Below are 13,648 nucleotides of genomic sequence, written 5' to 3'. Positions count from 1 at the left end.
AGCCCGCTAGCCTGGCGCCCCTCCGGACAACAAATGCATCGCGACGCCCGTAGCGCCCGTCAGGTACCCCCCGGGCCTTTCACATAGGTCGGGTGACGGAAACTTTTAAATATAACTATTTATAAAATTGGTTGACTATGCCAATTACAAAAAAAAACAATTAAATTTTTTTTTTTTAATATAACCTACGACTCGGCGATAGGATTATTTACAGAGTACATCGTCGTGTATTTTTATTTGAACATTGATCACATAATATAACAATGTGAATACATTTTAATGGTGGTTTTAAATGTAGCTAACCTATTATAACTGAGGCATTCACTGTATTTTACATTTTGTAAAATGTAGCTTACCTAAATTAACCCTATCCCCACGATTTTGAAATATTTCAGAACCAAAATGGAGACTTCATTTTCAACAAATCTAATTTAAAAAAACTCTAAACTCTTAAGAGGAATTGCGATTCTGCCAGCAAAGTAAGGGGTGCAATAATTTCAACAGTTTGTGAATTCGATCTGATACTTATTTCCGCTAGCTAATGTTTATGAATAGGGTGAAGGTAATTTCTATTGTATTATGGTCATCCCTTTAAAAGGTATTACTCCAACAGTGTCAAAATATGCCCCCAGATGAGAATATTATAGCATACGGTTCTACTAGGTTACACCACTACCACTTTATTCATGGGTTACATGAACCAATCAAAAGACATATTCTAAATTGTACCATTAGCATTGATAGACCAGATAGACGAGACTGTTACATGTCATCAGAGATTAGAGAGTCTCTAATCTCTCCATGTCATGGACTTTACTTTTTAATTTTTTTGGGGCAAAATTATATGACAAAATAATTTTAAAATCATATATTAATTTTGCTTTCTTTATCAATATTTACTCTATGGCGATACTTGTAGCGTGATCTCTTGAATTTACGTGGAACTAATACGCTAATGGTTTATCTTAAACATTATAGATGGCAACAGTGTACTTTAAAGAAGAAAAAAAACAGTTTCACAGGAGTAACGGATGCTAGTAGCGAGCCACGAATTGTGCGTAAATAAGTGTTGATGAGTGATAATGTACGTGGTGTAATATTATATTTGTTTGTCGGCTTTAGGAATTCAAAGTGAAGAAGTTAGCTTTATTTGGTATGCCTAATAGGTCGTAAGCAAATGTTTTAAGGTAAGAAATATGTTTTAAAGCATTATGTATTCAAGTTTATATGATGTATTCGTGACCTATCTTTGAATCGTTCGCTTTGACCTGTCAGGTAGCAAGCAGGTGGATTGCTGAAATAACACAGTCCATGGGTAGACCATTGTTTATTTATTTTTTTATTTACGACAGTATGGTTTGATTCCAGAAGATTATAAGTTTTGAAACCATGTTTGGCTTTCATTTTAAGGAATGTAAATTGCGGTGGAATTAGAACGGTCATCAGTATCATGTTTATAGTATACAAATTCGAAAAACAGTGTATTTCGTTACGTTTTTGAATATAAGTAAAAGCTGGTATTGAAAACATTCTCAGTAAAGTGAGTTAACCAAAACGTTGACGACGACTTATGTAAGTGGTGCTCATGGGAAGCTTTATGTGGTAAATGTGTAAAATTGCAGTTTTGTGTGGAAAAAATTTCTACATAAATGCTTGATCTTTAATTGTGTTTCTTCAGTTTCTCCCATATCAAATTCCTACTGGATACTGAAATACTATGTTGGAAAAAAAGGGGGTGGGGGGGTAGATACATAAATATTTTCCAATCATTAAGTACCTAAGAGTTGTAATATTTCTAGTAGGTTAGCAGTAATCTTATGGATTGGTTATGTTAGTTTAGGTACATTAAAAAATACTTTATAATAGCGTGGATGATTGGTTAGGTTTGGTGACATTTAAAGTACTTGGAAAGAATGTGTGAATGTATTGGTTAGGTTAGGTTACCTATATTAGATATACTTTTAAATCGTGTGAAGGGTTGGTTTGCTACATTAAAAATACTTTAAATTATTAAGAATGGTTGGTTAGGTTAAGTTAGCTACATTTATACTTGTAATTCATAACCAGTGATTAAAATGGTTTTGTGGGGTAAACTAAGTTAAAATAATGGTTCCAAATCACATATTAAATTTTATCCTTTGATCCTGATGGCGTGATCTTGTAAATATTGATCCTGTGGTACATGATGCCTGTTCTAATTTAGTATGTTGAATGATCCTGCACTTAACAAAAAATTGTGACACAACAATGAATTATGATCTATAATTGAATAAAAAGGAAAATATATTTTGTATTCAATGTATGTATGATTATTCATTGTTATATCACAAGTTTTTATGAGTAGGATCTTTCAACAACTACTACTAAATTTAAACAGAAAGCATGATATACCACAGGATCAAAATGTACAGTATTATGCCATCAGTATAAGGGACATATTTTAAGGTCCTTGTCATTGATGAGGCAAGCTGTTAGCAAGCACAAGCACAGTAATTACTCAAGCCTTTGTGTAAGTAACTTGGCTCAAGTCTCAAAATAACCACCACAAAGGTAGGTAGAACTGAAAACATGATTTTTTAAGTGAACATTTGTAATGATATATTAATATATAAATGTTTTGTACTTACGTATTAACACCACCGCAGCTACAGATTTGGAGGTTTTTAAGTGCTGCCAATCTACACCTGAAATTTTTGTGACAAATCATAAAATAAAACACTTTATTTAAAATCAAAACACTTTCAATATTCAAAACACTTTATTTATAAACAAAGTAGTCAATCAGATTTTGGTGGAAAATGGGCTGATATAGAGTTTAACGTAGATTAAAAACAGTTTCCATTTTCTTTCACCTGATGCTGTCGCCATATGAACTCTGATAAATAATATTTCAAATGATGTCTCTTGTTCCTCCATTTAGCACTGCCCCACATTCTCTCAACTGTTTATGTATGAACTCCTGTATCAAGATCAATAAAATTGGATTTATGATTAACTTTAGCATGTAGGAATCCTTATATTTCTATTCTATTTGTTTGGTAACCTTTCCAACTGTCAGAATAAATTGTGCTACCATTTGCAATGTTTTCAATAATTTTATCAAGAAGGGTAGAGCCAGTTCTATTAACAACAGTGACAACAAACAAATCTTTTGTTTCTCTACATATACCACCAAACACCCACTGTTCGGGTAATACTTGACCACAATTATTTTTACGTTTAGTAAACAAACTTTTATCGGTAAATATGTAGTTGGGCGGTATTTGCGAAAAAAAATGTTAAAAATCCGAAAATACTTTTATTCTATGCTCTTTAACTTCCTCTTTTCATTAAACCCGGCGGAGATAAGAAATTACAAATACTTTAGGAAATATCGCCGTTCTTATTTTGCAATAAAAGACCTGTGCAATCATTCGACCGTTGAAATTTTTTTATTTTGCAGTGGGTTCGTAAATGCCTAATTAATTAAAATGGTCAATTAGGTCAGGTCAGTTACATTATAAATACTTTCAAACTAATCGGACATTAAAAATAATGTGAATTCATTTTAATGTTTGTTTAGTTTTAAAGTATATATAATGTAACTGACCTGACCAAACAAACCGGGACAAAGGATGAACAGTAGGAACTCACATAATTTTTTTTTTTTACTTATTACTTGCGCAACAATATCCAAATAACAAATAAAACATTAAAAATTGAAACGTTATATACTCACCTATGTTAAAGGCGGGTACGATTCCTTTGCCATTAGTAGAAAATGATGTGGTTTACTTATGTCGCGGAAAAAAAAAACCATTCAAACTAGTAAACAAGAAACAATGGTACGTGCCGCATGAATGCACAGGTATTGTGATGGAAATTAAAAAATTCGATATCTCTTAAGTATTTGGAATTTCTTATCTCCGCCGGGTTTAATGAAAAGAGGAAGTTAAAGAGCATAGAATAAAAGTATTTTCGGAATTTTGAAATTTTTTTTAACAAAAATCGCCCAACTATGAAAATTAAAAAATTCAATATCTCCTAAAGTATTTGTAATTTCTTATCTCCGCCAGGTTTAATAAAAAGAGGAAGTTAAAGAGCATATAATAAAAGTTTTTGGAATTTTAAATTTTTTTTTCGCAAATACAGCCCAACTACATATTTACCCTTTCATCAATTTCCACAATTCAATTTGGTCCACCTACCTTCTTGTTTGGTTTATTCTCCATATCCAAGACACATAATTCACGCATGTAATTGTTCCAATCTATAACAGTTTTATCCGATAAATCTAGTTGCTTTTCACAAAATTTAATCGACGTCAACTCCTCGCACCAGCAGTATATGATTCTCAAAGCTGAACAGAACAAAATTCTGCTTCCCTCAAACCAGTTGTCTTTTAAGTCCTACGCTGATCACACTGTCTTAAATTACATTTCTAAAACTTATGTTTACCAAAAAAAAGTTTCATGTCATGGGTATTGGTACATTTAGTTTTTTTTGGTAATATATTTCGCTCCTGAAAAAATTAAAATTGCATCTTGTTCTGTTTTTGGCAAATCCCAAATACACATTTTCGCAGCACTAAAAAATGGCGTCAAAAATCAGCAAACAACAAGGCAACAAGGAATCCAAAAGATAACTGCGTGCGCGTGCGAACAACAAGATTACTCTTTTTTGGCACATTAGCGCAACATCTGGTGCGGTGGCGTTAATACGTAAGTATCAATGTTTTTCTATGAATCTATTAGGAATTATTAAATTGTGTTTTTAGGGTAAATACTACATTTTTAATTTTTTAATGGAGAAACAGCAACTAAAGATTTACTGTAAAAATAATATTAGAGTGTTCAAATTATTTTTCAATTTTTTTTTTTTTTTTAACTTGCTAAACCACTATTTCTCTAACTCAAGGCCCTTCACAACCACCCAAGTTTTCTGGAATCCATTATGAAAAAAATGACTTTTTGCAGGAATTCATACATTTCCAAGACTTTAAAGTATTTTAAATGCCACCGACCTAACATAACTGAACTATTCACATTTCTTACAATCTCCCATATATATATGCTAAAACACACTCATAAAAGAAAAAAAAAATAGAAAAAGAATATTTCTGAAAATGTTAATACTTATCAACTTATCTTTTATGTATTACTCAGACCAACAAGAAAAAAACAATTTTGGTGCCCAGGATTTTGGAACTGATTTTAGCTATATTCGGTGTGCTAAATCTAAATATGAAATTTTTTTTCTATCAGCTCAACTGTTTGAGATAAGTGTGAAAAAAAAGTAAAACCGCCTGCTTGATTCAAGCCACTTCGTAACAGGGATACCCCGGGCTGGGAATCCCCACTTTGTCACTGGGATACCCCAGGATGGGAATCCCATCCTTCATTTCAATGCTTCAACTAAATTTGAGGTCAGTTTGTGAGTTTTAGCCATGCAGGATAGATCAAAGTTGATAAAAAATGAGTTCCAGTAGAAGAAGTTGTGTGAATCATCCGGATGTGTTTTGCTACATCTTAGAGAAGATAAGGTATTGTGAACATCAATGGGTGATTTGTGTAGACTGCTCCAACATTTTAGAGAAACATCAACTCGAAATTTTTGTTCATGACCCAACACTTTTTGCACCAATTTTGCACAAACCTTCTGCATGTTCAAATTTTTAGAAATTATTTTGTGAACTGTTGTTTTGCACATGTTTAGGTCTTCAGCGATTAATCTTACACTCAAATGATGATCAGCATCCAGGAGATTTTTTTACCTTGGCCACATTTTCATCGTAACCACTCGATGAAGGGTGCCCAGATCGCTCGTGTCTTCAACTGTCTCCTGTCCATTCTTGAACTCGTGATCCCCACTGTGTCAGAGTTTGGACGTGACTGCGACCAGGTCCGGTGCTTAGTTTAAACCCTCCACCACTAATCCCCCTGCCGGGGTCTGCTTTCGGGGCGACTGGAGCTCCTTGGAGCGGCCAGTCTCATTACTTTACGGACAAACCCTGTTTCACAAACACTTGGAGAGAAAGCCACTATCAGCTGATTTCAAATGTTAAATGTGTAGACAAATCAGAGAATTCCATGAAAGGAATTTAGTCATAAAAATGACAGCACAGTAGGCAGACAATGAGATAGTTGCAACAAAAACTTTAAATGCTGAAAAATAATCAACAACTTTGGACAAAACAGATGAAACCAGTAATGAAACTAAACCGATAATCTGCATCAGACAAAACGAAGACAGCACAGACAGACACTTTCTATGACAAATGTTGTCCATTCCTGAGTTTTTTTGTCTGATAATCAGCATAAACCAGCAATGGTGTTATGTCCAAGAAGATATGTTAAATCAAGCTCTTTCACAGAGAACACACACATTGCTCATTTCCTGCGAACCTGTGAGGGAGGTGAAGCAGTTAAAATGTTGCAGTGTTACTGTTGTTGGTCAGAAGTTGATATTTTTCCGTATAGAACTGGTGGATCAAGGTTACTACCGGAGAAGTGTAAGTGGTCACATATGGTATTCAGCCTTGGCTAGTCCTGGTTATAAACGGTGTAGGTATCTTGCCTTCTTCCAAGTTGACGGAGAACTTGCAGTGAGTGGTGTCTACAGACATTGATTTTGTTTTGAAGCTAGTGTTTCTAATTCTTATAAAATAATATGTTTTCAATCAATTGCTGCAGAAGTTAGTGTAGGTAAGTAGTAGTGGGAAATATCATGCACATCATGCGTCTTAAAACCTCTTGTGATTGGACTGCTAACTTGCCTTATTTAAAATCTGTTTGTTATTGACATTAGTTACCAATTAAAAAACTTGTATACAATATTATAATCCTTAAAAATGATAAATTTAGTTATTTGAACATTAAATATCTGCTTTTTTTTTTGTTGATACTAGATGAGTATATTTTTTCAATGGGTGTATATTATTCAGCAGGGTCATAATTATATGCTTTCGAAATTTAGTGCTGACCTAGAAAGAAATATAATATGTAGGTATGTTCATAAGGTTTTTGGTTGTGATTATCTAAGATAAAAAGTTTTGTTTTACTGCAGAATCATTATTTGAGATAGGAAATTCAAAACTGAAATAAAAAAATTCTGATATCTTACAGATAGGCAGATTTTTTTGGTAATGGAACAAAAATTATTTCAAAGCATGCACAATATTTCACAACAGTGATCTAGGGAAATAGTTTGGTTTCTTTTATTTTGTATCTGCTAAATTTGTTTGTATTTTTTTTAGTTGACACTCAATATTTGTACTGAAACTTACTGAAACAATGTTTCAGTACCTACAAACTTACCATTATATTAATACATTGATAGTTTTTGATGGCATTTAGTGGGTTAGTATAGTTTATAAATTTTTTTCATTAATCTAAATTTATAATATAAATTTTGTATTAACATACAAACACATAGTTACAAGTTAACAAAATAATAATTTTTATATTTTTCAGTGTGCAATTCCCTTTGTTAAGCTTAGTATCTGAATGGAAACATGCATTTTTATGTGGTTATAAATAAACTTTTGGTGTCCATATGTGGTTCCCAAGAAATGTAACCATTTTTTATGTCCTATTTTAAGACTGGAGATTTTAACTAACACAGTTGAATATTGTTTGGAACGGAGACTGGAACTGTGAGCTGAAAATTTGGGTTGCAGATCGGAGATGGGGGAGAAGCGCGGTATGAAGGGGCTGGAGGCTTGGTGCAAGCGGGTCACGAGCGGCTACCCGGGGGTTAAGGTCGACAACATGACCACATCCTGGAGGGACGGGCTGGCCTTCTGTGCCCTCATCCACCACTTCCGGCCAGACCTCATGTGAGTTTCTATAGCTGTGTGTTGCCCCCTCCTCCCCTCCTCCTACCTAGCACCAAGACCCGGTGGGTTTGAACCCAAATTTTTCCAAGGTGGGTAATGTGGCTGACGTTGCAGTGAGCTAGTGGATTTTTTTGGGGTACATCCATCAAAACTATTCATCTCATCACCCCTCATTGTCTTTAACGAACTCGCTGTTGATGAAGCATTGCGCCTTGATTCATTCCCTGTCCCCTTTATTCCCTTTTGTCCCTTGAGCACCGGAGGTTGTTGCGATCTCCAGACGGCCAAACCAGCTTGAGATAATTGCAGACGTCTACGTTTTGTACAAAGAAAATGTGGCTCCCAATCCGATCTGATACATAATGGTGATAATTTCAAGAAACATAAAGCACATATAATAGAGTACGTTTTCACCATTATTTAATTTTTGTGTTTATATATATTATATATGGCTGCACTTCACATTTTCACCCCTCTCATGTTATCCCCCTCTACAAATTTTTTTTTGCAAATGTTAACGGTTAAAACAGATTTTTGGATGATACACTGAATTACACAAAATCTCTTTAAGGCTAGTAAATTATCATTGAATAGCTGTGAGGCAAAGAATTTGTAGTCATGGCATGGTAGCCATGGTATGCTTTCAACGCAGTTTTGTTGTCCACAGTTGCTGGGATCATTAGAATGTGGTGGGTTTTGAGCAGGATGCATATTTTGCAATCTTCACTCAGATCTCAATAAAGTCCCAACTTCTGGATCACGTGCAGTTGTGTGGAAATTGTATGCATTAATATGTAGAGAAAAGTTTGGGAGCCATCAGAAATACATTGTATATGAGTTTTTATAAACCTAATGTGTGTTTACTTTAAGCCATGCTATTGTCTGTCTACCCTTGACAAGAAGCTTTGCAAGTTTTGAAATGGTGTTAAAAATGGATTTGGTAGGTTTTGCATATTTGTTAGCTATATCCCATGTACAAATTTTTACTTGGAAATAATGATTTTTTTTTGCTATTAAACCAAAACTAATCCCATTTTTCATTCCCTTACAAATGGAATTTCAGATAGTCGTAAAAAAAAGTTTGGTTATATTTTTGTGTTTAGTATTAATATCTTATATCTTGCCTCCTGTTTTATTAGCTTAGGAATATTATATTATTATTATTATTATTTATATTATTATTATTATAACTTTACCCCCTTTTAACCTCTTTAAAGCCAAATTGGAAAAAAAAAAGTTTGACAAAATATCTAACTTTTTATATCTGTCATTCAAGATCAGTTTCATACCTTTCTCTTTATTATATTCAATGACATTAAATATTCTTTTTAAACCCAAACCTACCCCATTTTCATTCGGAATATCCAGAAAAAGATAAATTATTATTATTCATACCTAATATTTTGCTTCTCACTTGATTAGTTTGAGGGATATATTTATTATAAAACCACCTTCACCCTTTTTCTTCCCATATGTTGTGAAATTTCAGAAAATGGTAAAATGGATCTGGTATTTATTATACATAATATTTTAATTACTTCTACCCATATCATACCTCCAGCTTAATTTGATTTGGAGATATATCTTGTTATAAAACCTCTTATTAGTATATATATATATATATTAATGTACATGTGCTGCCTGGGTTCTTAATTTTATCAAAATCCATTTGAACAGTTTTAGCATTATGATTTAACATGTTGACAGACAAACGGACAGACAAAAATGTTAAAAATTTTGGTTTTGGCCACTGTAGCACCTCTTATCACTAAATCTACATTAAAAAAAAAAAATCAATATAGAGACATGATTTAATTACAGATTTGTTATAAGTATATATGGTATGGGACTTTGTTCAAGTTAAATATAGTACTACATAAAATATGTACGATAAATACTAATAATACTACAAACACATGCATAGTTACCAGCTAAAATAATATGGTACAAGTATGTGATCTTTTTTTATGAGTTCAAATAGTAATTCAAAAATTTACAATTACATTTATCAATCCCAAGAAAATTTACTTACAGTAAGTATTTGTATTATAAACAGTATTTTTCAATTAACTTAATATCATAGAAGTTCCTGCATACCTATTTATCTTCTTTGGGGTTGGAAATGACATGTTTTGTAGATAGGCTTGTGTTAATTAAATTGGAAGAAATATTTAACTTGCAGGATAATGATCTTGGATTAACTTCAAATTAGTCTTTCCTCTTTGATGGATAACCTATGGTTTCAAAAGTGTTTTCAGCACTGCTAAGCATTTAGGTTTTCCATAGTTATTACAGATTTAGACGTCCACTTGCGGAATCAAGGTGTTTTATTAATTTGTTACTGGAACGGATGCTTTTGTATGATTAATCTTGCTCATCTAACTCATGTAATAAGAAGGTAAACCTAAACTTACATAAAATAAATATTAATTCTAATACTTGTTTTAGTTTTTAAATATTGAGTACTTTGCAAACCTATATAAATTTTTTAATATATGGAGTTTTTAAATATTGAGTAGTTTGCAGACCATGGACCATTCCATTTAATGGATGGACTAAAGTAATCTTAATTGTGTTTGTTTTACCCATGTTTTATTGTATCCATAAATGTAACTACTGATGAGCGTGCCCATAAGTTAGCCCGCACTGCCGTTATTTCTGAAGTGATGTAACCATTGCTCGTTGCTGGCCAACGTGTGGATGCCCCGGCTAGCTGGGAGTCTCGGGCGGTGGCTGGAAGTGAAAGGTAACGCCAGATGAATCATGCAGTCTCAATAGTTTTTTTTTATTCCTGTGTTGTGTAAGACTGGTCGTGCTGGGAACGCAGCTCGGGCCATGTGGTGGCTCACCTTGAGCTTTTTTTCTCCCAGTGGCCAGAGAGGTCACTCCAGCTCGTCAGTTCCAAACTTGGGAGTGCCTTGAGGAGACCACAGCGATGTTTGGCCATTGACCTTGTACTTGCCATGAAAACATTGTCACAAGATTTAAGAAATATGCTTCACATTTCCTCCTTTTTGGTTTACATTAATTTTATTATTTTTTCCCTGTATGCTTTTTTACTGAGCTTTCATTTATTTTTCTTCTTTTTACAGCTATTCATATTTTTCACCATTTTCGTTTTTGATGAATATATTTTGTATTCTAATGTTTTTTTTTTCATTCAAATATTTTTCTCCTGATTATTATCATTGTAACAATTTTTTTTACAGCTGTTGTTTTCTTTGATTTTTTCTTCAATTTTTTTTTTTTTTTTTTTTTCATTATTACCAAGCCTACATCTTTGTAGGTTTTTTTTTTTTTGCTTCAGGCCAGTGCATAGTTTTTATCTGCAGATACTGTCTTGGGTGCTTACGCAAGGTGGTTTGATATAACGTGAACATGGTTATTACTGACCCCTAGCGACCTGTGCTCTCAGCCTTCACAAAGTGAAAGGCAGGGCATCATCCACTTGTCTTCGCATCACTTGACGCTTGTTCGTGTCTTGCGTTTGTTGCCGGCAGCCCAACGTGACCTTGCCTTTCTCACTTGTCCGTACACTTGCCACGACACGTGTCTTGAAGTGTGCAGAGTGCATGTTCACGTTCTTCTTGTCTGCATCTGTCAAGCCAGGTTGTATTACAGATTATATTTTAGTGTAGAGGTAAAGCATGCTTGTTAATTTCTGGTAAGTTACAAAGTTACTGGCTTAAGGGTGTATACCCTGTTCCAGGTCATTATTTTATATGTATGTTTAACACAGTTAAACTTGTAGACTTTTGAGTGGCTGAACTTCAGCAAAAAGAAAAAAAATATATACAGTGATTAGTTGGCAAAGTTGAATTTTTAACTTTTTTGGACAGTATGGATGAGAACCAATTTGATTAAATAATTGAAAATTTTCAGGTTTAAAGGCAATACCAGTTGCTACTTCGTGGTATGGTTTAAAGTTCTTTCAGGGGTGGTTTTTTTTTAAATTTTTTTCTAGTCGTTTATAATAGTAAAAATTTTGATGATTTTAAAAGCCTCGGAACAAATTTTCGGAAAGAAATTAAACCATGTCACATAGTAGCCAGTAAAATTTTTTTAAACCTAAAACATTCCAGTTTTATATTCCATTTCATTCCCCTTATCCATACTGCAAGAAAACATTAAAAATGCAACTGTGCCAGCTAATTATGCAAAACATATTCTCTCTCTCTCTCTCTCTCTCTCTCTCTCTCTATCTATCTATATATATATATATATATATATATATATATATATATATATATATATATATATATATATATTCATTTTGTGAAAGTTCTCAAAAATTTGAAAGGTTTAACCATGTTTAATATAAATATAAAATAATGACCTGAAACAGGACATACAGCTTTTGACAGCACAGGTCATGAAAGTAACTGAAATGAAGGACTGGTCACAAAGGTGTCAAAAAAGTGCCTGGAAGTCACAACACTTTTATTTCTAACAACCTTTTATTAACTTGCATTTTATTTTTGACACTTCACTTCAGTTTATAGTCGTACATTAAATATAAACAGTTGGTGATTGTCCACTTAAATCATGTAAAAATTATCTTTGGAAAGGTCTTGGCTTTCTAATGCAGTGGACTTTCATTTAACTAGCTACCTTCTACCTGTTGAACACCACAGTAAATCAGCAGATCAACTGAACAGGCTAGCAGAAGACATAGGTTGAGACAGGTTTGTGAATCATCATCAACCTAAACTTGTGGCGGCTGGTCAAAGTGGAGGCCAGCTAAGAGGGTGTCCACATATAAAAAATTTCAAATTTTTTTTTTTTTCACATTATGTATAGTTTTTCTCATATATAATTTGACCCTGTGTCCTGGGATGTAAGAAAATTTTATTTGAAAGTCCTGAAAAATTTCTGATATTGTTTCTCCAGTTATTCATAGACACCCTTATTATGTTGTACAGTTAAAGCAATAGTATGGCCTTACAGAATTAGGCCTTCAATATTAAAATGAGACTATGCACTTACATAAGTGAGGTTTTTGGGTACTATTCAAGTTTCTTTCTTCTGCTTTTTCTTCTAAAGCAGGATTAATACCTTTTTAAGCAATTTTGTTTCAGACATGCAAATAGAATCTCATATCAGATACGAGAGTCTTCCACCCAGACCTAGTGATTGTTAGTACAAGAGAGTCCACACTAGCAAAATAAAATTAACATTAACACTGATTTATTCTTAAATAGAATAATTTGCTCAGTTGATAAGAAAAGATAACCTGCAACTCAGGCAAAGTATTACATTACGAAACACACAAACAAATTTCAATCTTACTTCCCATCTGGCACCAGTTAAATTTGTTGATCATACTTGTGTATTATTATCATCATCATTATTATTATATTTATAGTGGGAAAAAAAATCCTGTGTGTCAAAAACTTTATTATGGTATTATTATGGGCTAAGCACACTATTTTGACAGCTCACACTGTTTGTACAGCCATAAACATGCTCGAACCGTTAGACACGTCGGGCATCATAAGGGAGGAAGAATTGATAGCTATTGGTTTGAACTGGAGAATTGTTGGCATAAGCTCCAGTACTAGCACAATCCACCATATAGACCTTTTTGTATTATTTGATCACAGGCTCTTTGTTTAAGCGACTGAGCTGCAGGTCCACCTTGTTGATACGTCTGAGCAATATTCAAACACTGAAATATCAAAATGAATGATATATTATTTATATTAAATTGTATTTAAAATACAATTCAAAATATAAAAAAAATAAGTTGTATTGAAAGTTTAGTGAGTTTCTGTATAAGACCTCTCATACCTATCAACATTTAGGTTGGATGATAAAAATGTGTTCATACAC

At 33.2% G+C, this 13,648-nt stretch overlaps 1 protein-coding gene across 2 annotated transcripts in view; it reads left to right on the top strand.

Moving 5' to 3' along the window:
• The first annotated feature begins 1,019 nt into the window (after positions 1 to 1,019).
• Positions 1,020 to 13,648, top strand: part of LOC134530827 (MICAL-like protein 1) — a 71,277-nt gene continuing 58,648 nt past the window's right edge. The window contains exons 1-3 of one of the 2 annotated variants that reach the window (XM_063366073.1): positions 1,026 to 1,187; positions 4,565 to 4,700; positions 7,658 to 7,816. In XM_063366073.1, coding sequence (XP_063222143.1) covers positions 7,665 to 7,816 — 152 coding nt within the window. In that variant the 5' untranslated portion in view covers positions 1,026 to 1,187; positions 4,565 to 4,700; positions 7,658 to 7,664. Of the gene's footprint in view, positions 1,188 to 4,564; positions 4,701 to 7,657; positions 7,817 to 13,648 lie in introns of both variants that reach the window. The other variant, XM_063366072.1, reaches the window with a different exon arrangement.

This window comes from Bacillus rossius, chromosome 3, assembly GCF_032445375.1.
Source record: "Bacillus rossius redtenbacheri isolate Brsri chromosome 3, Brsri_v3, whole genome shotgun sequence".
NCBI lineage: Eukaryota > Metazoa > Arthropoda > Insecta > Phasmatodea > Bacillidae > Bacillus > Bacillus rossius.
Note: the sequence above shows the minus strand (reverse complement) of the source record. Positions and strands in the feature narration are given on the sequence as shown.